The 27,689-nt window shown below is 31.8% G+C and overlaps 1 protein-coding gene across 4 annotated transcripts in view; it reads left to right on the top strand.

Annotated features, from left to right (window-relative positions):
• Window positions 1–2,367: 2,367 nt before the first annotated feature.
• Window positions 2,368–27,689, top strand: part of LOC149956256 (solute carrier family 35 member G1-like) — a 29,157-nt gene continuing 3,835 nt past the window's right edge. Inside the window, exons 1-3 of one of the 4 annotated variants that reach the window (XM_090165455.1) lie at window positions 2,368–2,400; window positions 25,571–25,662; window positions 26,336–26,461. In XM_090165455.1, coding sequence (XP_090021581.1) covers window positions 26,400–26,461 — 62 coding nt within the window. In that variant the 5' untranslated portion in view covers window positions 2,368–2,400; window positions 25,571–25,662; window positions 26,336–26,399. Of the gene's footprint in view, window positions 2,401–14,660; window positions 14,722–14,864; window positions 15,033–25,570; window positions 25,663–26,335; window positions 26,462–27,689 lie in introns of those variants that run through there. The other 3 variants (XM_090165454.1, XM_090165457.1, XM_090165456.1) reach the window with 3 other exon arrangements.

The following is a 27,689-nucleotide window of genomic DNA, read 5'->3' on the forward strand; positions in this document are numbered from 1 at the left end:
AAATTGATTGGCTTTCAGACAACTACCTTCTGATATTTTTGTGCTAAACTAATGCCTATCAATTTCGGATTCAATTACGTTGAATAAACCGAATTCTGGTATTGATTTATTAAAGTAACCATGGTAAACTTGTAGCGAGTCTTCGTAGCGAATGCTTGTAAACTCATTAGTAATCAAATCGACATAAGCCAATGGTATTTTAGCGTATTCAATCAAGATTTAATCATTTCCATCGTACGCAGTTTAACATTTTATTTATGATTTAATTTTACTACTATTTAATCTTTTAATCACGATTTAGCCTTTTAACCATGACTTAATGTTTTAATCGTGATTAAGTCTTGGGTATTAGCCTAGCTGACTATTATATCTTATTATCTTCTATCTTAATCATGATGAAATCTTTAACTATATTTTAATAATTATAATCACGATTTAATCTTTTGATTATTATGTAATAATTTTAATCACGATTTGTTCTGGAATTAATCATGATTAAATGCGATTTCATTAATATTTTAGAATCATTTAGGGGTGTTCTAATAACCCTTCCCGGGATAACACAACCCAGTGATTTTTCTAATTCCATAAAAAAACTTTAATAAAACCCATTTCTACGTTTGATTTTATGAAATAACTCGAGCTATAATCAACACATTTACGGATATTAAATATTCATACACCTATACACTTAGGCCAATTACTGGTCAATTACGCGAATAAAATAAGCACTTTTAAGTAGTATTTCAAAACGTCACTAACCGGTTTCCATTACGCTACAGCAAGTCTAAAAATTCCGTTTTGAGAAAAACAATCTTTTTGGTTTTATTATCTAGAATAAGTGCAATAATAATATAATAAAATAAATATACCAATAATTATGATCTAATGAAATAAATATCCCAATAATAATAATCTAATAAAATAAATATACCAATAATTATGATCTAATGGAATAAATATCCCAATAATTATGATCTAATGGAATAAATATCCCAATAATAATAATATAATAAAATAAATATACCAATAATTATGATCTAATGAAATAAATATCCCAATAATAATAATCTAATAAAATAAATATACCAATAATTATGATCTAATGGAATAAATATACCAATAATTATGATCTAATAACATAAATATACCAATAATTATGATCTAATGAAATAAATATACCAATAATTATGATCTAATAACATAAATATACCAATAATTATGATCTAATAAAATAAATATACCAATAATTATGATCTAATAAAATAAATATACCAATAATTATGATCTAATAAAATAAATATACCAATAATTATGATCTAATGAAATAAATATACCAATAATTATGATCTAATGAAATAAATATACCAATAATTATGATCTAATGAAATAAATATACCAATAATTATGATCTAATAAAATAAATATACCAATAATTATGATCTAATGAAATAAATATCCCAATAATAATAATCTAATAAAATAAATATACCAATAATTATGATCTAATGGAATAAATATACCAATAATTATGATCTAATAACATAAATATACCAATAATTATGATCTAATAAAATAAATATACCAATAATTATGATCTAATGAAATAAATATACCAATAATTATGATCTAATGAAATAAATATACCAATAATTATGATCTAATGAAATAAATATACCAATAATTATGATCTAATGAAATAAATATACCAATAATTATGATCTAATGAAATAAATATACCAATAATTATGATCTAATGAAATAAATATACCAATAATTATGATCTAATGAAATAAATATACCAATAATTATGATCTAATGAAATAAATATACCAATAATTATGATCTAATAAAATAAATTAAAACGTCAGTCTTTTATTTCGGGTTTCTTACAAAAGTCACTTAACTATAGCTCTCGGATAAGTTATTTATTATAAACGTTAAGTATATTTTAAATATACATATTGAGAGATAGATAAATCGCGTGAGAAATAATCAGAATTTTGTGGAAGCGACCCCAATTGGGAACCGTGAAATTGCTGCTTTCTACCCCGAGACCCGCTCGATTCCATTGTTATTTTACGTTATTTGGGGGACATTTTTATACATATTTTATTGTATTTACCACGAGTAGGCTGCGGAATTACATATTCAACTAGTTCAACTAGTCTGTAAAGTTTCCCTCTTGCGAAAATCGAGGCCCTAGCCACAACCTTCGACTTAATCTGTCCAAAACGAGGGATTTTTTTGCTACTAAAACGATGTAATTTGATTTAAAAATAAAAAAACTTAGCTTGGAATTCGGCCTCTTGCGTTTGCCGCCACAGCTATCGTTTCAGTTTCCGCGAGATATTCGCCAGGATAGGCGCCCTGAGACATTCTTCGGGATACTTCGAATCTGTAAGATTTTCTTAATTTCTATTTTTCATTAAATATCGTTGCAACGATACTATTGAAAGGGGAATCGAAAGAAATCGATTATTTTATAAATAGACCCGATAGTATGGTTAGGGTGTTATTTATATTTAAACGAAATTACTTTATTTTAATATTTTTATGTTTATTGTTAATTTACTTTCACCTTCTATTATCGTTACAAGTTACGTCTGAAGGGGAATCGATACTGATCGATTATTTATGGAATTGATCCCAGAGTATGGTTATGGTCTTATTTATATTTAATTGAAATTACTTGCTTTAAATATTTTCATGTTTATTGTTAATTTCCTTTCCCCTTTTACTATCGCTACAACGATACTTTTTAAAGAGGAATCGATAAGGATCGATTAATTCTTAGTTGATCCTAGACTAGGGTGAGGGTTTTGCTTATTTTCAAATGAAATGTTTTTAAATCAATTTACTTGATTTTAATCAGATTTTTATTTTATTAATTTTTCCTTTGATTTTTAAACATTAAAAGGCTATATTTCTGTATCTAAATAGAAAGATACTTTCTTCTTTTCGATAACGTAAAAAGTAAATTAATTTTAAGGAGGTTTTAATACTATATTCGATAATATTTGGTTTTATTTTGAATTCGAATTGGTACAGAAAATAATTTTTATATTGTCTTTAAATAATCTATTTAAATATTAGATTTAAATGGCCATTTTAAGTAACCCATTTAAATATTGTTCGCTTTAAACGTCCTTTAAAAATAACCCATTTAAATATTGTTCGTTTTAAACGCCCTTTAAAAATAATCCTTTTGAATATTATTCAATTAAAAGGCCTTTTTTAATCGATTAATATAAATCATTGAGCCTGATCCCAGGGTAAATTTAAGAGAAAACAATTATTGCATCGGTTGAATTGGTAATTTTACAGCATTTCTTTGGAATTGTTTTGATGCAGAGTAAATAACTGGGCGTTAATTCTTAATAGAGAAAACAAAGCAAACGACTAATTTAAAGCAATGGTAATTACCGACTTTTTTCGCGCATTAGCGACTATCTGCCAAGGAAAATCTTAAATGTAAAATTTTCGGAAAATATATATAGCCTATAGCTTTCAAATTACAGACTCATTAAAACCAGGTTTAGACTCCGTTTAGTAAACCAAAGTTTTCTTTTATCATTTATTTACTCGGGGAAAAATCTTTTGTTATAAGCTTAAGAATTAAAAGGATTCGCTCATGAAGTGGCGAATAACAATTACTCGTAGTTCTTAAAAAATACCTCTACTACAATACTGCCGTGCAAAGCACAAAAGCATTAACAACCAAATTTTCGATTTAAAGATTTTGGTTTTATCTCTCCTTATTTTATACGTTAAATTCAATTTTGAACTAATTTTCGAATTAAAAATTTTTGTTCTTAGAGAAATGACTTGTTGCAAAACGCATTATTTTAGGTTTTTGCATTATTTTCAAACCAAAAACGCATTAATGTGTTTATTTTCTTTAAAAGTCAAAACGCATTTTTTCGCGTTTTAAGACATGGTTTTAATGATATTTCTGAAATATCGTTTGGCCTGTAAATTGTTTAGTACCAGAATATAATTTGAGTTGAAAAATCCAAGTCTACTATATCAACTTGAAAGAAGTAAGTTGGGGTATGCTTTTGTGCTTTGCACGGCAGAATATATGTAAATTTCCTATTAATAAAGGTATGTATCATTAAGGTTACCATTTAGTTACGCGTAATTAAAAGGGTTTTACGAAACTTATTAGATTTAAACATTTGATGATAAGCCCCGGTCAGAAAAGCCGGTTGTTATTCGAAATTTGTCCAACATGAGCGTTTGTATGGAAAACACGTCGTTGTGCAAATATTTTCTCAAATCACACGGAGCAACTCGGTTTGCGATTCGAGTCATGTTGGCCAACAATGTTTGGCAAAAGTGTGGTTTCATGTTAAAAGGTCTTTACTTAACTCGGTTTGCTAAGCCTCGTCCGCAGTGAAACATATCACCGTTTGCTACTGTACCCTCGTTTAGTTTTTAACCGTTACTTAACCGGTACTTTCTGGGCGTTTACACCCTATTTATGGAAATTCTTATACCGCGACGATCTAAAGATTAAGAGTGGATACCAAGCCACTTTTTCTTCCGATAAAGTTTCACCTTGAGGTGGCAGCTGTTAAGGCTAAAGTTCTGTTCGGGTTACTACGCAGCATTAGGTTAAAAGATTGTATTCCTATTTAAAAAAACACAACGGTATTTAATTTTCCCTTGTATAAGAGCGCAATGCTGAGGTTAATGGTAATAGTGGGTGTATAGGAGCTGTTGGTCGCGTGGCATGAAGGGCATGCCACCAGCCTCCTACGACACTCATATCTACAAATCTGGTAAAAAAAACCTCTAACAGAAGTCGCTGTAGGATGATTTTGGGAACATGAGAGGAATTTTCCCACACTCATATCTACATATTTAAAATCTGGTACGAAACCTCGAGCAGAAGCAGCTGTAGGATGATTTTGGGAACATGAGAGGAATTTTCCCACACTCATATCTACATATTTAAAATCTGGTAAGAAACCTCGAGCAGAAGCAGCTGTAGGATGATTTTGGGAACATGAGAGGAATTTTCCCACACTCATATCTACGTATCTAAAATCTGGTAAAAAAATCTCTAACAGAAGCCGCTGTAGGATGATTTTGGGAACATGAGCGGAATTTTCCCTCACTCATATCTACAAATTTAAAATCTGGTAAAAAAAACTTCGACAAAAAGCAGCTGTAGGATGGTTTTGGGAACATGAGAGGAATTTTCCTACACTCATATCTACATATTTAAAATCTGGTAAAAAAAACCTCTAAAATAGCATCTGTAGGATGATTGTTGGAGCATGAGAGTAATTTTCTCACGCTCATATCTACATATTTAAAATCTGGTATAAAAGCCACTAACAAAAGCAGCTGTAGGATAATTGTAGGAATATAGGATGAATCAAGACTTCCAAGTCTTATTTAAGAAGTGGTAAATAATGGTAAATAACGTTATGGTATAAAATGAGAAAAGTAGTAAATAATGGTAGATAATGGTAAATAATTCCATTAATTATTTACAGTATATAAAACTTAAAGCTACATTTAAGGAGATAAAACCTTTAAGATTTACAACAGACTTGTAAAGTAATTAAAATGAAGTTTAAGATCTTCTAAATTTGATATATATTTTTTAGAATGATTTTCTTATTTCACATATTATTACACAATAGAAACCAATATTTACCTTTATTTACCATATTTAGCACTATTTACCATATTTACCACTATTTAGCACTATTTGCCATATTTACCACTATTTACCATATTTACCACTATTTAGCACTATTTGCCATATTTACCACTATTTACCATATTTACCACTATTTAGCACTATTTACCATATTTACCACTATTTACCATATTTACCACTATTTACCCCTAGTTACCATTATTTAACAGTGGTATGCACATTATTCGAAAAAAATTGGTATTTTTGGAACACTGGGAGGAGCTATCCCAAATCACCACCTACGATAACTGCTAGGTGAGTGACAATGGCTGACATTGTGAGAGGAAATGGTGGCTCGAAACAAATAGTCTATTGGAGAGGATAGCTGTCATCAAGAATCTTTTATGTGTCTGCGTATTGAGTGAGTTTCGTTAAGGTGCATTGTGACTGAAAAATTATAATTTAGTATACGTCTGTGCCATGTTGTTTAAAAGAAAATTTGAAAGCGAGGCGTTGTGAGAACGGGTAAATTGTCAAAACCCGACCGATTTCATTACGATTCTTACGACCTAATTAAACCGATTGGAAATATTGTCACGTTCGAAACAAATTATCGAATAACACTAGTCTTAGGCTGTAAAATTCTGTTTATTTCAGACAATGGCTAGTTAATTAAATAAAATCTAGACATATAGATTATTAGCTATAAAGAACCTACTATTCTAACAACAAAATCAATCGAGAAATAAAAAAATAAATAATAATAATCATAATCAGCTAGGCTAATTAACTCGCTTCCAGTTGTAAAACCGAAAGGATTTAGCGTTAACTAGGGCAGTAATGAAAAACGTGGAAAATAAATGGGGTGGTCAGGACCAGTTTATTAATTTTTAAATAGCGAGTACGGGAAGCATTTAAGTGCACATGTACTAGTTAGCTTCGGAAAATATTTCCATTTCTTTAAAAATGAGTATGAATTAAATCGAAAAAATGTCTGCTACTTGTTTTTAACGTAACTAACGCCAATCAGTACTAGCTTCTGTTAAGACTAGTTGCAGGAACTATAATTTCATTAAATAACCTCAAATATATGGAAATTTTTACTCCATTTAACTATGAAATTAAAAATAATGAGCACCGTTTATTAAGCTGCCAAACAAGAACGCTTAGAAATATTTAAAAATATCGGAAATATTTGGGAAACATCGGAAATATTTAAGAAATATTGGAAATATTTGGGAGACATCAGAAATATGTAAGAAATATTGGAAATATTTGGGAAACATCAGAAATATTTAAGAAATATTGGAAATATTTGGGAAACATAGGAAATATGTAAGAAATATCGGAAATATTTAGGAAACATCGGAAATATGTAAGAAATATTGGAAATATTTGGGAAACATCAGCAATATTTAAGAAATATTGGAAATATTTGGGAAACATAGGAAATATGTAAGAAATATCGGAAATATTTGGGATACATCAGAAATATGTAAGAAATAACGGAAATATTTGGGAAACATCGGAAATATTTAAGAAATATTGGAAATATTTGGGAGACATCAGAAATATGTAAGAAATATTGGAAATATTTGGGAAACATCAGAAATATTTAAGAAATATTGGAAATATTTGGGAAACATAGGAAATATTTGGGAAACATAGGAAATATTTGATAAACATAGGAAATATTTGATAAACATAGGAAATATTTTATAAACATAGGAAATATTTGAGAAGTTTCGAAAATAATTGTAAAATATCGGAAATATTGGAAAAATATCGAAAATATTTGAGAAATATTGGAAATATTTGGGAAACATAGGAAATATGTAAGAAATATCGGAAATATTTGGGAGACATCAGAAATATGTAAGAAATATCGGAAATATTTGGGAACATCGGAAATATTTAAGAAATATTGGAAATATTTGGGAGACATCAGAAATATGTAAGAAATATTGGAAATATTTGGGAAACATCAGAAATATTTAAGAAATATTGGAAATATTTGGGAAACATAGGAAATATTTGGGAAACATAGGAAATATTTGATAAACATAGGAAATATTTTATAAACATAGGAAATATTTTATAAACATAGGAAATATTTGAGAAGTTTCGAAAATAATTGTAAAATATCGGAAATATTGGAAAAATATCGGAAATATTTGATAAACATAGGAAATATTTGACAAACATAGGAAATATTTGAGAAGTTTCGAAAATATTTGTAAAATATCGGAAATATTGGAGAAATATTGGAAATTTTAGAAAAATATCGGAAATATTTGATAAACATAGGAAATATTTGATAAACATAGGAAATATTTGAAAAACATAGGAAATAGTTGATAAACATAGGAAATATTTGATAAACATAGGAAATATTTGATAAACATAGGAAATATTTGATAAACATAGGAAATATTTGATAAACATAAGAAATATTTGAGAAGTTTCGAAAATAATTGTAAAATATCGGAAATATTGGAGAAATATTGGAAATTTTAGAAAAATATCGGAAATATTTGAGAAATACTGGAAATTTTAGAAAAATATTGGAAATATTTGAGAAGTTTCGAAAATAATTGTAAAATATCGGAAATATTGGAGAAATATTGGAAATGTTTGAAAAATATCGGAAATATTTGACAAATATTGGAAATTTTAGAAAAATATCGGAAATATTTGATAAACATAGGAAATATTTGATAAACATAGGAAATATTTGATAAACATAGGAAATATTTGATAAACATAGGAAATATTTGACAAACATAGGAAATATTTGAGAAGTTTCGAAAATAATTGTAAAATATCGAAAATATTGGAGAAATATTGGAAATTTTAGAAAAATATCGGAAATATTTGATAAACATAGGAAATATTTGAGAAGTTTCGAAAATAATTGTAAAATATCGGAAATATTGGAAAAATATCGAAAATATTTGAGAAATATTGGAAATATTTGGGAAACATAGGAAATATGTAAGAAATATCGGAAATATTTGGGAGACATCAGAAATATGTAAGAAATATCGGAAATATTTGGGAACATCGGAAATATTTAAGAAATATTGGAAATATTTGGGAGACATCAGAAATATGTAAGAAATATTGGAAATATTTGGGAAACATCAGAAATATTTAAGAAATATTGGAAATATTTGGGAAACATAGGAAATATTTGGGAAACATAGGAAATATTTGATAAACATAGGAAATATTTTATAAACATAGGAAATATTTTATAAACATAGGAAATATTTGAGAAGTTTCGAAAATAATTGTAAAATATCGGAAATATTGGAAAAATATCGGAAATATTTGATAAACATAGGAAATATTTGACAAACATAGGAAATATTTGAGAAGTTTCGAAAATATTTGTAAAATATCGGAAATATTGGAGAAATATTGGAAATTTTAGAAAAATATCGGAAATATTTGATAAACATAGGAAATATTTGATAAACATAGGAAATATTTGAAAAACATAGGAAATAGTTGATAAACATAGGAAATATTTGATAAACATAGGAAATATTTGATAAACATAGGAAATATTTGATAAACATAGGAAATATTTGATAAACATAAGAAATATTTGAGAAGTTTCGAAAATAATTGTAAAATATCGGAAATATTGGAGAAATATTGGAAATTTTAGAAAAATATCGGAAATATTTGAGAAATACTGGAAATTTTAGAAAAATATTGGAAATATTTGAGAAGTTTCGAAAATAATTGTAAAATATCGGAAATATTGGAGAAATATTGGAAATGTTTGAAAAATATCGGAAATATTTGACAAATATTGGAAATTTTAGAAAAATATCGGAAATATTTGATAAACATAGGAAATATTTGATAAACATAGGAAATATTTGATAAACATAGGAAATATTTGATAAACATAGGAAATATTTGACAAACATAGGAAATATTTGAGAAGTTTCGAAAATAATTGTAAAATATCGAAAATATTGGAGAAATATTGGAAATTTTAGAAAAATATCGGAAATATTTGATAAACATAGGAAATATTTGATAAACATAGGAAATATTTGATAAACATAGGAAATATTTGATAAACATAGGAAATATTTGATAAACATAGGAAATATTTGATAAACATAGGAAATATTTGATAAACATAGGAAATATTTGATAAACATAGGAAATATTTGAGAAGTTTCTAAAATAATTGTAAAATATCGGAAATATTGGAGAAATATTGGAAATTTTAGAAAAATATCGGAAATATTTGAGAAGTTTCGAAAATAATTATAAAATATCGGAAATATTGGAGAATGATTGGAAATTTTAGAAAAATATCGGAAATATTTTATAAATAAAAAATGCTGGTGTAAATGTATTGAAGTAGCTCTCCGATTATTTTATTGTTTACCAGTCATTATAACTTTTTAAAAAATTTGAAAGACATTTCGTATTAAAAAACAAAATGCGAGGAACTTAGATACCGTCTACCTACTCTATTTGGTGCCATTAAATTTAATTGAAAAATTCCTCGCCGCAAAATAAAAACAAAATATTTTTGACAGGTAAATTATTTTTGACTAAAGAGAATTATAACTTTCCGCTCTTATAAGAGTGGCCCAAGACCATTCGCCTTTTCCAGTTTTCGAATAATTTATTGAGACAGTAAAGTTGGCCGATAAAAAGAACGTGAATGCTTTGCTTAGTAATTGAAAATTCCAAAAAAATCAAAGAATTCTACGACGCGGAATAAATAAATTTGCATATCAAATCAACTACCCAAATATGACAAACAAACCAGGGTGACCTTGTAGGCTTCAAAAAAAGCTTTTCTGCGAGTTAGTTCAGCTCTTAGAACATCCAAATGGATATTTCCTCATTTTAATTATTACTATGATAAAAATATTTATGTTATAATTAATTACAAAATTTTGTAGATTTGACTATACAGGGTGTCCTCATTTGATCGGCCCAGGCATTTTGTCAAACACTATACTTTCTAGAAATGTGAAATTTTCAGTATGTACTCTCTTGGTGGAGGTCGTTGTTACTTGTGAATTTCAATCGTGAAATCTTTCACGGTTTTAGAATTTAAACTTTTCGTCTACTACCTACAGGGCCGTAACCAGGGGGGGGCGGTCGGGCCGTGCCCACCCTGGACCGTATGGTTGTACGTACAATTTTTTTTTGTTTCCATTGCGTGCCCACCCTGCAATCAAATCCTGGTTACGGTGCTGACTACCTAGCGTTCAAAAACTACAAATTCTAAAACCGTGAACAATTTCACGATTTTTCTGAAATTCACAAATAACAACGATCTCCACCGAGAGAGTACATACTAAAAATTTCACATTTCTAGAAAGTATAGTTTTTAGAAAAATCCCTGGGCCGATCAAATGAAGACACCCTGACTGTAGTATGATAAATTGAAAACATAATTGCCGTGGTTTGACTTAGCGTAATTGTTTAGTTACTAAAAGACGGATATAACATGGCATTGAAAATCTGAATAATAATAATAATAATAATTAAGGATAATTTTATTTAATTGTCATGTTGTACCTGTGTAAGACTATCTGTCTGTCTTGCACAATTATAAGTTCACCTGCACATTTTGATATCTGATTACAACACTGTGTAACACAGATTTTCTTTTCAGACGCACGGGAATTCGATAACTATTTTAATAACTATCCCATAGTTGTAGAATTCATTAAAAAATAAACACCTTTGATTTCAGTTCAAAGAATTCACTTAACAACTCATGACGCCACCAATTTAGACCAAATCTGTTATAATGAACCAATTTCGCACTTTTGACCGTAGTAGTATTTAACCTCATTTCGACCCCTCTGTTGTTCTTACGTAATCAAATCCACATGCGCATTTTCTTTGAGTATCTGAGTGCAGCAATATTTAACCATTGTTTTTAAAGTAATATCTGTGCCTTCTTAGTTGTACAAGGGCTATTGAATGCGACAAAAGAAAAACAGGTATCTAATTTGAATCTGAATCTTATTTAATTTTTGCCAAAAATATGGCTTCTTCTTTTCATATACACAGACCAAAAAAACCCCCAATTTATTTAATCGCTTAAGACAAAAAACTCAAAATTCACAAAGATGTAGGGTAGAATTAAAGCACTAAAAACGTTATTTAAAATTAATATTAATGAACTTTTAGGTCAGAATTTCACAAAATACTATTTTAAATTTTATTGAACTTACTTGTAATTTATGTAACTAGATTTCTGTGTGAAATTGATAAATCGTTAAAATGGGCACTCCAATCACGAAAATATTAAGGCAGCGAGGGCTTGACGTTTCTTATCGATTAACGAATCATTCCCTGTGCCAAGCCAATCACTTAATTAGAGAGTGATGTAGAATACGGCGGTATCACAATAATGGCCACTGCCCAAGTTAAGAACCTTCGATCGACGAAATTAATTATGAGGTATCAAGGTCATGCAATTTCCTATTGGCTGATTAATCATATTCCATTCTCGAGTGAACAGAAAACGTTTCCTCCCTTTTCACACTTATTTGAGTGACGATAATTTATCTACTGCTTTTCCATCTTTTTTTGAGTGACGATAATTTATCTACTGCTTTTCCATCTTTTTGAGCGACGATAATTTAGCTCCTGCTTTTCAATCTTTTTTGAGCGACGATAATTTATCTACTGCTTTTCCATCTTTTTTGAGCGACGATAATTTAGCTCCTGCTTTTCAATCTTTTTTGAGCGACGATAATTTATCTACTGCTTTTCCATCTTTTTTGAGCGACGATAATTTAGCTCCTGCTTTTCTATCTTTTTTTTGGGCGATGATAATTTAGCTCCTGCTTTTCCATCTTTTTTTGAGCGACGATAATTTAGCTCCTGCATTTCAATCTTTTTTGAGCGATGATATTCTAGCTCCGCTCCTGTCTTTCACTCTTTTTTTAGCTCCTCTTGAACGATACTTTAACGCTCAATCTCGCTCAAAATGATAAAACGCGTGCACATCCCTGCAATTGGAGATTGATGTAATATAACGCGACGACTAGTAACAATGTGCATTAAACTAGTACACACGTATTCCCAATCGGGATTGTAAGTAAAATACCGGAGACGTCTGTAATATTAGGTTTTAATTGAACGCATATTGTTTATCAGCCAAAATCCTAGACAACCTAAAACACTGATATTTATCTTTAGTTTTAGTCATTTGAATTTTCAGTAAAATCTGTCATTTTAGGTATCAAATGTTTCTCAATATTTGACAGGATTATGGCAAAGGCTTATCGGTGTCGGTTCCAGGGATTGGGAAAAGTAGGCTATGGTCAAATATTAAATTTTAAATGAGGTCTCCAAATCCTACCAAATATGCCCAAAATATTTAAAATAAACTAAAACATTTGGAGATTAACTTTTAAAGTCCTTAATAACTTAAAATCATTCCGATATTTATTACAAGTAGCAACTAAATTCAAAAGTTTTTGTGTTTATCATGATATTTTGGTAGTATAAAAAAAGAGTCAAAAAATCTTTCTAACGGTTTAAAAAATAAAAATTTCTCCAGCCTGGCCTACCTTACGAAAACACTTGTTGGCAGGTTTATACTATCAAGGCTTTAGCGGAAAATTTAATTTGTAAAATTTGAATATACATCAATTTGACTAAACGAAAGTAAATAAATATATTCACAGTAATTTTTATTTACTATTATCAAAATATAAAAACTGAAGCCTTTCATACGTAACCCAAAAATCCTGGCTTATGCAGATTTACCACTTTAAATTAAAAATATGGGCGCGCCCACGATTTCAATCTCACGCAACCTCGAACGCAACACTTTCATAGAAAATTGCAACAACTATTGAAAAGCCGGGAAAAACTCAAGTCACGGGATTAATTGTGGAAATCAAGTTCTGACTTCTTCGTTGTGGCTGGTTAACAGTCGTCTTGATTCTAGTTATTCACGGGGTTTTATATAAAAGGAGCCCCAAAGCTGTTGTCTCGAGGTAGTTTCCACTTTTTACTTGGTATGTACATGTATTTAGTTACGGTACGGGGGTATATCAATCTTGAAGGTGTATGTTTACTCGTGTTAATGGATGTTTCCCGAGAGGAAAGCTGCTTTCATTCTATAAGCTAATTTAAAAAGTTTAATCACATTTTTAGAGTCTCTTAGCGTTCTAATTTAATAAAATAACCTTCGTACTAATTTTTATAATTTTCAATTATAGTTAAATGTGTTAAAAAGAATTAAATTGATGTGTTCGATAGAAACCATAGAATTTTAAATATTGACCTGAATTTCTATTTTCGGATTTTTTTGCTGTTGACTTTTTAAATTTTCCATAATTTTTATTACATTAAGTGTTTTTCATTTGCGAAATGTTGATTTTTTTATGACTTTTTGACATTTCTTTTGTTTCATAGTTTTTTTACCCTTTTTCGTGTGTTTCCCGGATTATGCGCGTTTTTTGCCTATTTTAGTAATATTGCAAATGTTTTAAAAAAACGATATTGTGATTTAAAAATAAATAGAATTTTCAAAATAATGTCGAAAGCTAAACCTGATTTCAAGTGTTGTTAACAAATTTCGTGGTTTTGAAAAAATATCGTAAAAAAATTCCAAGTCGAATGGTAAAACAAATATCGTATTTTTTGTGTCTGATTTAGAAAAAAAAATCATATCGAATTTCAATTTTTATATTGACTTTCTGATGAAGTTCTTTGCTATGGGAAAAAGCTTAGGTGACGTGATGTCACGTGAGACTCAATTAAATAAATATGTCAAATTTCAACGTGAATAAACCGATAAGAACATTTTAGCCAATAAATAACGAAATCGTCCGTTGCCCTCTACATTCGCCACGACTTTTGTAAAATTAACAATGAACGTTTTTTACAAATCAACTCTTGAGATAAGAGTTTCAGAAACCCCAGACATTTTCCCATCTTCACATTACTTAATCTTACACATGTTAAACGCACGTACACGAGATAAACCTAATCTGTTATAGACCTTCACACAACGGAGCCAAACTCCACCTCACCTAATACTCGTAAGCAAGGCTAATGATTTCCATTCATTCTTTAGCTCTTGGTCTTAGGTAAGGTTGGTTCGAGTACAGTGTGGGCAAATTTAATTTCCAAACGATGATAGAATCGTACGAATCGCTTCGCAGTATAGAAAAAAAACGTGCTTCATTTTTCTAAGATAATTAATACGCTGACCTTGAAATTTGTTAAAAATGTTTAAATGATTTAATTTAAAAGTTGTTATATTTATTGAATTGAACTACAAATGGAAGTTTTGGTTTAGTTAAAATATAAATAAAAATTGTAACAATTAGGACGACTTCTTACGTATAAGGTAAGTAATTTAAGTTAAATTATTAATTTTAAAATAATGATTTAATTTAAATCCGTAATTAGAACTATGGATTTTAACTAAAAGTATATTACGTAAATAAAGTGGTAGAATATTTTTTTATTAAAATACATTATTTGAATTAAGAATTTCATTGTAAAATTATTACTTAAAAAATATTATACAACTTTATTTAAGTAATATTTTTTATTAAATTTATAATCATGGTTTAGGTCAACACAGAGTCCGCTCAGTTTAGTTAGTGTCGAAAAAAGGTTTAATAAGAAAATTAGGATAAAAGCAGTAAAAAGTGTCATAGTGATGTCTTTGGAACCACCAGATTCAATTCAAAACCTGATCTAGTTAGAGTTTCTTTTCCTCTTATTTAGTTTCTTTTCCTCTTATTTAGTTTCTTTTCCTCTTATTTAGTTTCTTTTCCTCTTATTTAGTTTCTTTTCCTCTTATTTAGTTTCTTTTCCTCTTATTTAGTTTCTATTCCTCTTATTTAGTTTCTATTCCTCTTATTTAGTTTCTATTCCTCTTTTTGAGTTACTATTTTATGCCCTACGGGTATAATAGCGAAACATTTCCTCCGTCTCGATCGCGTTTATGTCCGACACTCAATCTAATTTCCAAAATTTCACGCTCCAGTTCTACTTTCACAAAAGAATTGAATGCCTTTTAGGCTATTGGAGATATTAAGCAAAACCCATAAAACGACAGACGAGTCACCTCTCTCTTATAATAAACAGATTAAGCGAGCGTTATATTTGTAATAAAACTACATGTGTATACACCTCTACAAGTTAAAATATAATGCGATAGCCTAATACGCGAGGCACCACCTTAAGCCCAAATAATTTCACGACTTTTAATGCCTTTAAATCCGGCGGCTGAGTTAAATTGCGTAGTGGGATGGTGGCAAACACTTCATGCCACGCGAACCAACAGCTCCTTACAATTACTAATACAGTTAACATCCACAATTTTCTATGGAAATTGGCAAACCGAAGAACTCTGGCTAAAACCCATTTAACCAGTGGGGAGATAATTTACAAAAGCCACGTTCACACTTACCCCTTAAACCACTTCGTTTGAGATAACTAGTTTTCGAAACCAGCGTGAGAAATCGCTTCGTGTTGGTTCGGGAAGCAACTCGTCCAAGTCGGTTTGCTTAAAATCGCTTTCATAACGAAAAGGCGGGAAAATATAATTAGCCTTTTCAGTTTAAAAAGAGCCACGTAGTGGCAAATGCGAGAAGCTCATAAACTGCTGGATTTTCGTCTGCTTAGCAGACGATTGTTCAATAAAGCGTCTGCTTAGCAGATAAAAATCCAGCAGTTTATGAGTTTCTCGCATTTGTCACTACGGGGCTCTATGTAAACTGAAAAGGCTAATTGCTCCTATTTTAAAAAATATTGGGAATAATAATCTAAATAATGTCCAATAATATTACTGTATGTATAGTAAACATGATTAACTAATTGTTTTGGGATACATTTTAGTATTTTCAAAATTCTAGTCATAATTTGAAATGGCGTTAAGCCTTGGCTATAAACGAACCGGGCTGAATAGATTTCGCACGTGTGAACCAAGAATTATCGTCGGCGATCAAAACTGGCATACAAACCGACCTAAACTGGGTTTTAGGCTCTAGTGTGAACGTGGCTATACTCAACGCGGAAGTAGTAGCTCCGAGTTTCCACGCAGTGCCACAAGCTTTGATAAGACCCGGTTCCCCTGGCTGCGAGGCGAAAGTGATAGCCACTCCGCCACCTCCTCACCTACAACTATGTTTCCCGCGCGGGCTTAACTTCCAATGAAGGATTGATTTATACAAATGCAACCATAAGCAACAGACAAATAATTTTTAACCCCGTCACGCATCAAAGGCAATAATAGTAAAATAGCTGAGAACGGAAATAATATTAAATCATAAATTTTTTTTTTCAATTGAATGGTTGCACCATACATATTTTCCAATTTGGGGTATTCATGAATTGTCAGTTGGCGTCAATAGATGTCGCGATTTATGTGACAAGAGTGACAAGAGGGTGGTAGGAATTTATTTGTCAATTTACGATTGTAATTCTGAATGCTTCTTGTCGATAGTAGACGAATGTAGTGATTTTAAATACATTCGTGGAGTGTGTCATGAGGTTATAAAAACAAATTCTTTCTATGTGGCAGTGAAACTTACCGAAGGGGTCGTGTTGACGAATAGTGAAAAAGACTGGATTTTATCAAACTCTTGTCGAAATTCCCCGGAGAGCGTGTACTAACGGTGGTTTCCAAATCAAGGTCAGTCAGGTTACCAAATCTTTCATTTTACTTACAAGTAGATATGCCCAAAATCCCTTCCTCGGGCACTGTCCTGTGGAATATTCATAATCTTTAAAGTATACGACACAGTGAAATTCCTTAAAAAAACATTTTATTTTGTACGAACAACGATCTCTTAGTTTACCTACTCAGCATTTAACACACATTTAAAATGATTGAAACCAACCCGTTCACACGAAATAATTAATTTTTGGGTTTCTTTTAAAAAATCGTTTTTGATAGCTCCAGGCTTTAAATTTCCATTTACTAGAATAATTAAAACTCGCTGTCGTTATTATATCCATTCATTTATCACTCCGGGGTTTCGTTTGGGGGAACTCAAAGATAAGCGATTTTCATTTCATCAATTTTCCCTATATTTAAAAATGTCTCAATAACTGTACCAACAAATTCCATTTTAATATTTATCTAAATTATTATTCCCCAACGATGCGTTTAAGTGTATTTACAGAGCTCCCAATTGGGCTTAGCATGCCGTTTTTCTACTTAAATTAGATTGATGAAACTTTGTACCAATAATAGGCGCCTTAAACGTTATTTTAATAGTAAATTATTTAATTTTTCTTATCCGTATACCAGTTTATTTGTAAACTGAATAAAATTTTAACTAAAGCTTATTCCCCAAACCATCTGTAGTGCCAGTGGCGGACTGGCCATAGAGTGAACCTGCCCGAGGGCATGTGGGCCCCTCAAAGATTATAGCGTTATAGTTGTTAAAGCTCGGGCACTTCGTCTTCTGGCAGCCCAAAATATTAGACCCAGTCCGCCACTGTGTAGTTCCATGTCATTTATTTTTGTTGATTTTCAATGAAGGAAATTACGCAACCTTATTGTTCGTCTTCTAATAAATTCAATTTTGTGAGCCGTTTGAAATTTCGATTACTTCTCAATGAAGAGTTTTTCTTTACGTTAAGCCTTTTATTTTTCAGGTTTATGTTGAATATTTATTTCTATAAGCGTTTTACAAAAAGTGTCCCGAATTAGGGGTGACCGGAATTAGGGGTGACCGGAATTAGGGGTGACCGGAATTAGGGGTGTCCCGAATTAGGGGTGTCCCGAATTAGGGGTGTCCCGAATTAGGGGCGTCCCGAATTAGGGGCGTCCCGAATTAGGGGCGTCCCGAATTAGGGGCGTCCCGAATTAGGGGCGTCCCGAATTAGGGGCGTCCCGAATTAGGGGCGTCCCGAATTAGGGGCGTCCCGAATTAGGGGCGTCCCGAATTAGGGGCGTCCCGAATTAGGGGCGTCCCGAATTAGGGGCGTCCCGAATTAGGGGCGTCCCGAATTAGGGGCGTCCCGAATTAGGGGTGTCCCGAATTAGGGGTGTCCCGAATTAGGGGTGTCCCGAATTAGGGGTGTCCCGAATTAGGGGTGTCCCGAATTAGGGGTGTCCCGAATTAGGGGTGTCCCGAATTAGGGGTGTCCCGAATTAGGGGTGTCCCGAATTAGGGGTGTCCCGAATTAGGGGTGTCCCGAATTAGGGGTGTCCCGAATTAGGGGTGTCCCGAATTAGGGGTGTCCCGAATTAGGGGTGTCCCGAATTAGGGGTGTCCCGAATTAGGGGTGTCCCGAATTAGGGGTGTCCCGAATTAGGGGTGTCCCGAATTAGGGGTGTCCCGAATTAGGGGTGTCCCGAATTAAGGGTGTCCCGAATTAAGGGTGTCCCGAATTAGGGTTGTCCCGAATTAAGAGCTCCCACCCTAATAAACGAAATATTTAGGTACAAAGAGTTTTGAGGGGAATTTAAAATGTAAATTAGTTCTTATCCTTTGTAAGTGCCTTCTCTCTTTAATGGTGACCTCGGGTATTCCAGTTGAATATTCATGGCTTAAAAGATTCATGATATAGTAGAATGGTTTAAATTATGTTGCTTTTTCCATTGGTTTTCTTCCACTCTTTTTCTCCATAATAGACGCTTCAATAAAACATTTTCAAGGAAATCGCCAAGAAGTAATATTTCCGAGAGCCAGGACCCTGCAAGTTACTGTTTATATAGTGCTTGTTGAAATAATGAAAACTTTTCAACTGTACCTTATGCTACAAGTGTTTAATTATAACCATGTAGCTATCTTTGACGTATTAAGGGTGAACAAAAATACGACGTTTTGTTTCAAGGTGCAAAGTTTTTAAAAGCACTGGTTTAGTGTTTGTTGCAGCCTACTTCCAAGGGCTAGTAGGCCACACTTTGAAGCTCTCTCATCGTAGGAAAATGAGGAAAAAACAGGCATACTTCTCAACTCACACCCTACAACTCCGAAAAATTTTTCATAACATTTTGAAACACCCTGTAAAAACCGTAACTTGCAGGTTCTGGCTCTGGGATATATTACTTCTAGGGGATTTCCTAGAAGATGTTTTATTTCAGCGTCTTTTCTTCGTCAAACGTATGGCAAACTTTCCCCTTTTATGAAAATCCTGTTTTAGTATTTCATAGCCTCTTTGTCGTCGCGTTTTAAAGTCTAGCGTCTCTCGCTTTTATTTCAACATTTTAACTTTGGAAATTTTTCTTGTCGTTAGTCTAAAGTTTTGTATTCGCCCAGAAGGCCAATAGGCCGAAGTACCACGTTTTTTTCACTAACAAAGCTTAGTTTGCCCTAAATGTTGGTATCCTCTTACTTTTTGGCGTTTAACATAGTAGAATGGTGGTTGATAACCAAACGGTCTTTCATTTAAGTAAAAAATCTTGCGTTGTCAAAAAAACTAACTTAATTTATAAAACAACCTTAAATTAACAAAACGGTAAATTATTTACGAAAATATTACATTTTCTAAACAGTATCATTTAAAATAAAAACAAAATTACAAAATTGTTATTAAGATTAGGAAAATCTTAAGTTAACAAAAGGTAACTACATCTTAAAAAGTCGTTAACTGTCATAAGGGTAATTTAATTAAAGAAATCATAAGTTATAAAATATAACAACATTTAGAAAAGTCGAAGTACCATAAAGGTAATTTATTTAATCAAATCGTAAGGTACCAAAAAGTAACTACATTTAGAAAAGACATAAATTCACTAAAGGGTAATTAATTAATCAAATCGTTACCGAAAACGAAACTACCATCGAGAAAAATCGTTAATTACCCAAAAACCGAACAAGAATTGCAAAAAATCGTAAATAACCAAAAACGGAACTACCATTAATCAAAAATCGTAAATTACCAAAAACGAAACTACATTGAGAAAATTCGTAATTTGATATCACAGTAAAATACATTGAGAAAATTCGTAATTTGATATCACAGTAAACTACATTGAGAAAATTCGTAATTTGATATCACAGTAAAATACATTGAGAAAATTCGTAATTTGATATCACAGTAAACTACATTGAGAAAATTCGTAATTTGATATCACAGTAAAATACATTGAGAAAATTCGTAATTTGATATCACAGTAAACTACATTGAGAAAATTCGTAATTTGATATCACAGTTAACTACGTTGAGAAAATTCGTAATTTGATATCACAGTAAACTACATTAAGAAAATTCGTAATTTGATATCACAGTAAACTACATTGAGAAAATTCGTAATTTGATATCACAGTAAACTTCATTGAGAAAATTCGTAATTTGATATCACAGTAAACTTCATTGAGAAAATTCGTAATTTGATATCACAGTGGACTACATTAAGAAAAATTGTAAATAACAAAAATGTAACTACCCTTGAGTAAAATCGTAATTAGCTAATACAGTAAACTATATGGTAAAAAATCGTAAATTACAAAACATTTACACAATTTAGTAAAATGTTAGTTATCATTTAAGCTTTTAAATAGCATTATTATTTTACAGTTTAAAAACCCTTGTAAGAGGAAAAAATTAGGGTAAGTAATTTTAAAGCGAAATGGAAGTTGTAGATAAGAGGAGTCAGTCCCAATCAGACTTTGACACTCAAAAACGAGAAATTTGGGTAATCTCAAAAACATGTTGCTTTTAATCTGATGAACTCAAATTGAATGTCATCACTTCGTATCGTTATTGTTGGAAGTTCGCGTTCTAAAAATTTCACTCTTATCCTCTTAGCATAGTTTAAAATGATTTATAATGAACATTTTGACCTAGCGACTTTTTTGATCATTTAAAATGCGCAATGTCGTTCGAAAGTCTTCAACAATTTAGGCCTTGAACAACTGCTAAAAATAAATATCGTTTGATGTTTACAGAACCTTTCAAATGTTTTTCACGTTTTAGAATTTTTTTTTAGTACAGTTGACCTTTGGACTAAAACCCAGGAGCAACAAACACAGCACCCCACACAAGGAGAACGCAACCCGTCAAAAATCGTGCATTTTCTTGTGCACATTTTTCATTGGTTAGAAGCTTTAGCCTTGGACGAATAATTAGTGGACCCGAAACCAAATGGCGCGCTTGTTGCTTTAACGGCAGCGCTGCTTGTAGCGCCGTAGTGTCAAGTATTGGAAATATTTCTATCAAAATACTAAACACGTGTCCAATATTAGCGGCCGACGTTAGGCTTAGTGTTCTTAGCTCGTAACTGTCGTCAAAGCTTACACCTTTATTTCCATTTTGTCTAGGTATTTTTAAATTAATAATCTATTTAAACCTTCAAACAAACTATATATGCAAAACATTAAAGCGAACTTTCTATTTAAACTAATTAAATCATTTTTATTCTAACACAATTATTTCTGAATAATTTAAAGCCTATTCAAATTCCAATGCTTCTATTAAAAACAGCAGTTGACGACGGAATGCGGGTCATCTGACATTTTTACACACGTGTTTTGTATTTGGATAGAAATATTTCACGATTCTCTCGGTAGGAGCGCTGACGGGCGATGCAAATTGTGGAACAGGGTATTTTGCTTAGGTAATAATAATCAGCTAGGCTAATACCCAAGGCACCACCTTAGGCCCAAATCATCTAGCGACTTAAAATACCTTTAAACAGGTGGCCCTATTACAATGCGTAGGAGGGTGGTGGCAAGTCCTGCGCGAGCCAACAGCTCCCTACACTAACTATTACCGTTAACCTCGACAATTTTTTATCGGAAGGGGATAATACGTTTAACCAGTGTGGAGAGAACTTGCTAACTCAACGCAGGAGTAGTTCCGAGTTTTCACCAAGTGCCACAAGTTGGGATCGAACCCGGCTCCTCTTGCTGCGAGATTTTGTCCGACAGCGGGGGGATTTTGTCTCATTATCGTTTGTTGCACCTAGCTAAGACTGAGTGCTCCATTAACTGACGTGATTTTGATAAAAATTAGTCAGTGATTGAAAATTATCCATATCTTGTGAAGACTGGCTTCCGCTTATGTCATAACGTATTGCATTCCGTCGACTTCTCTCCTACTCTTCCCAGCTTTAAGCTTGGTTTTTACAGGACGCAAAAAAAACCGTTAAACTAATGCTTGGCTTCCACTAGCGCGCGTCATTAATGGCTTTAAAAGTCGCTTGATGACATAGGCCTAAGGTAGCTGAAGACTGAAGTTTGACTTCACAACTTAGAGGGAAAAAATTTTCACCCACTTTCGGAATCGACCTAAATACTAACAAGTTGAAACGCTTTTTCATAAGCTAATCAGATTGCAAATAATAAAATAATTATATCTTTATTTTATCTTTTTCCAGTACTTAGATTTAAGTTCAATTTAAAAAATACAGCTTTCTCGCGACTTTTTGTTGCTTATTTAATTTGATGATGAGAAATTATAAAAATCACTCATTCCTCCTAAGTAGAAATTAATGCAATCTTGACCTCACCTAACCTTGTAATAATCCTATAAACCAAAATATTAAATTCTTCAGAAGTGACAAACTTATAATATTACGCAATTTAACCCGGCCACCTCAATTAAAAACAATAAAAGTCACTAGATGACTTGGTGCCTTCAGTATTATCCTAGCTGATTATTAGTATTATCAAAAATTTTAATGCCCTTTTAAACATTTGTCAGAGCAATATTAATTTCATCAATTTACTACTACATCATAATTTGCTACTCCTTTCCAAAAACTTCGTAGAGGTTAACGGTAATAGTTAGTGTAGGGAGCTGTTGGCTCGCGTGGCATGAAGGGCTTGCCACCTCCCTCCTACGCAATGTCACCCGGCCGCCTGAATTAAAGGCAATAAAAGTCGCTAGATGACTTGGGCCTGGGGTGGTGCCTTGGGTATTAGTGTCGCTGATAATTGTTTATCATCCGTTGTTAAAGGAATTGTCAAATTATTGCGGAAACAATATTACAAAAACCTTCGTAATTTCAACCACGATTTACTAGAATTTCGTTTGATATCGGCTGCACCATGAAAACCGACTTATATGGTTATATGGTTCGCTAGAAATAAAATTGCCATGAAATTTAAAGCTTACTTGTGCCAATATCATTTGGACTTCGATAGTAGTGCTCAGCAAATATGGGTTATTTCTAACTAAGCATAGCCTTACTTTCCACGAGTTAATGTTGTTTGAAGTATTACAGCATAAACCAAACAATTTACTCACATAAACATTTTAAACCTTTACACTTGAAACATGAACATTCGCAGGCTCCAGCTGATTTTTCAAAATGCTTTTGGGATAAAACATGGTGCGAGAAGAAATTCATCTTAACAGCGAGTTTTTAGAATTATTAGAGATAAAATGATTTATTAATTAGAACATATTAGTAATAAAAAGAATTTGAGCCGTAACATCGCTACAAATGGAATCCATGTCGAATTTCCGAACGTACAAGTTTAATTTTTATTTAAACACAAAAATGCATATATATATACCAAGGGAGAGTAACTACGTTGAGGCAGTGATGGGCACTCTCCTCTCACCGTGAGATCAGTGAGGGCAATTGAGAGGAGTTGAGATGCTCTAAGCTTCCAATGGAGAGGAGCGTAAGATGAGTTTCCAAGCCATGAATTTAATTGAGAGGAGGTTGAGAGGAAATAAGATTTTTCAAAGAATGTATTTGGAGTGTGAGCGAGGTTGATTTAATTAGTGAAATGCGATGAGAGGAGATGAGATAAAAAGTTAGTTTGCGGTGGTGAGTTTGAGTTTAGATGTAAGAAAACCAAACCAAAACAAAGGAAATATAAAAACATGACCTTCTTGGAAATAATTAAATAACATAATATGCTGACGTTTGAAGGCTATAACGAAGGTAAATACAGTAAATCTAATGTGGCCACCGGCCAGTGATGGTCGTTGTTCTACCCCGTGAGAACAGATTGAAAATCTGAGAGGAGATGAGATGCGCAAAACTTCAAAGGAGAGGATTGTGAGAGGAGTTTCATAAAGTACGCATTTCAGAGAGAGAAGATTGAAAGGAGATATTTTTTGACTTCCATAAACGGAAAAGAGCGTGAGATGAGATCAGATTTTTCAACAAAACTAACTGGAGTGTGAGCGAGGTTAGATTAATTAGCGAAATTCAATGAGAGGAGATGAGGTAAAAAGCTAGTTAACTGTGGTTAAAGGAGATGAGTTTGAATTTAAAATTTTAGAAACCGGAATGAGGGGGAGTGGGAGTTATCACAAAATTTAGAAAAATGCCTATCACAGCGTTGAGGCGATTTCAGGGCATCATGGTAATGGTAATAAAAATAATAATAATCAGTTAGGCGCAAGTCATCTAGCGACTTCTAATGTGGCCGGGTTACAACACATAGGAGGGTGGTGTCAAGCCCTTCATGCCACGCGAGCCAACAACTCCCTACACTAATTATTACCGTTAACCTCAACAAGTTTTTATGGAAGGGCGAACCCCCTTTAACCAGTGGGGAAAGAACTGGCAAACTAAACCCGGCTTCTCTTGCCGCGATGCGAAAGTGGTAACCACTCCGCCACCTTACCTTAAGAGACGTATATTATACGCTTTTGCAACTTACAACGACGAGTTCCGGCAAGACATTCAAAAGTACAACGTTTAAACAGAACCGTTTCAATTTAGAAGAACGTGGGAATCAATTTACAAGTCTCGAAAGAAAAGAGACGATAAGCCAAAAGTTGTCTCTTTTTCACTTAGTGTCCTAGAAAATTATGTAGAACTCGGTTGTAATCACGCGGGTGGCAGTCTTATCGTTTCGACGGGCGCCGGCGTTCATTTCAATTCTTAATTGCTCCGTTGCTCTGGCGTCGCTGACGAAAGTGCCGTTGGCCTAATTACGGAAACACGTTGCGCGTTTTGTTTCAGCAAATCTTTTAATTATCGACACCGCCTCTTCGCGTACGTTTCAGGGGAGACGGAACGGTACCATTAACCCCGCTATTTTGGATCGAAGACTGCATTTGGCTCGTCTCGCATGAGTGGTCGTTGTCATTCCGTCAAGGTTAGTAAAAGTTATTTTGTTTTATTAATCAAGTACTTACGCTTTAACGATTATTTTCATTGCCAAAATTAGCCGACCTAAGCTTTGAGTGCCTAATTATAATGTACGTTTGACGTGGCGAGATTAAGCGCCCGACGTTAGGAACGGCGACCATTATGTTTCCAAGGTGCTTTGCAGACGTTTCGACACGATAATTTCGCAGTTTTGTCATTAGAAAAGTTAAACCATTCCTGGGAACTTGTAGTGTAGATTTTGTAAGAGCACCGTTAAAACTCCTACCAGAAAAGTGAATACGTCTAGAAATACGTCAAGCGTATCAGGTCTTTCGGGGTATTGTCTAAGCCTTATTACTTCTATCAGACGCGTTTAGGCTTAGCAAATGCCTACTGTGCTCGACGAATTTCTGTAACGTTCGCTGAACCGCCGCCCTGTAAATCCAAAAGGCATAATACTCGCCGTATTTCATTACGGTATCCTTGAAATTTTGACTGTTTGGAGATATTTTTACAATGCGCAATTGGTTAATAATAGGGTTCGAAATTATATTGTGACAGATATTTATTAATTTCCAGTAAATATAAAACGGATGATTTAGCAATTTTTCCGCTGTAAATGTATAAACAAATTAGTAATATTTGTCTGTCAAAAATGAAATTAATTATTAGATTTTTAGGAGAAAGCGGTAGTGGTCATTTTGTCGTGTCTCTGTCGAGAAACATTTGAGCTAAACTGTTCAAATGAGCGTAGTTGAGTTGGAAAAGTATCGGCTCGGATTCATTTGGGATTCTTTGATTAGGAAGTAAGTAGGGCTAGAGTTGTATTGTTATCTTACGAGATAGTCGCCTGTGAATCAAAACATAATATTGTGCATGACGTAAGCGGCTTTCTGCTTCAACTACATTTACTAAAAATAGAATCTCAGCGTCCCCGATAACGTTGTTAGTTTACAATGTAGTTGCTGAATTTATAGCAATCAAGGTTGTTGAATTCTTAATTTTTATTTTAAATGTAAAAATCGACTTAATTTAATTATATACTATTTTATTTGATTTTCTATTGATACTTTTGAACTTAGTTGATATATTTTTGTGAAACAAAAATTAATAACACTAACATTGATTGCACGAATATATTTCTTTTTTAAATAAAACATTAAATATATACTATAAATTATCGACTGGTTTTGAAACGACCATCGTTTCATTGTCAAAATATATTTTTCATTTTAATTGATATATATTTTTCATTTTAATAGATAAATATTTTTCATTTTAATTGATATATATTTTTCATTTTAATTGATATATATTTTTCATTTTAATTGATATATATTTTTCATTTTAATTGATATATATTTTTCATTTTAATTGATATATATTTTTCATTTTAATTGATTTATATTTTTCATTTTAATTGATTTATATTTTTCATTTTAATTGATATATATTTTTCATTTTAATTGATATATATTTTTCATTTTAATTGATATATATTTGGGATTTTAATTGATATATATTTAGGATTTTAATTGAAATATTTGGGATTTTAATTGAAATATTTGGGATTTTAATTGAAATATTTGGGATTTTAATTGAAATATTTGGGATTTTAATTGAAATATTTGGGATTTTAATTGAAATATTTGGGATTTTAATTGAAATATTTGGGATTTTAATTGAAATATTTGGGATTTTAATTGAAATATTTGGGATTTTAATTGAAATATTTGGGATTTTAATTGAAATATTTGGGATTTTAATTGAAATATTTGGGATTTTAATTGAAATATTTGGGATTTTAATTGAAATATTTGGGATTTTAAATATTTGGGATTTTAATTGAAATATTTGGGATTTTAATCGAAATATTTGATTGAAATATTTTGGATTTCGGTTGAAATATTTTGGATCTTGGTAGAAATATTTTGGATCTTGGTTGAACTATTTTGGATCTTCGTGGAAATAATTTGGATCTTGGTGGAAATAATTTGGATCTTGGTGGAAATAATTTGGATCTTGGTGAAATAT

Source organism: Leiobunum rupestre, chromosome 2 (assembly GCF_980474605.1).
Source record: "Leiobunum rupestre chromosome 2, qqLeiRupe1.1.hap1, whole genome shotgun sequence".
Taxonomy (NCBI): Eukaryota; Metazoa; Arthropoda; class Arachnida; order Opiliones; family Sclerosomatidae; genus Leiobunum; species Leiobunum rupestre.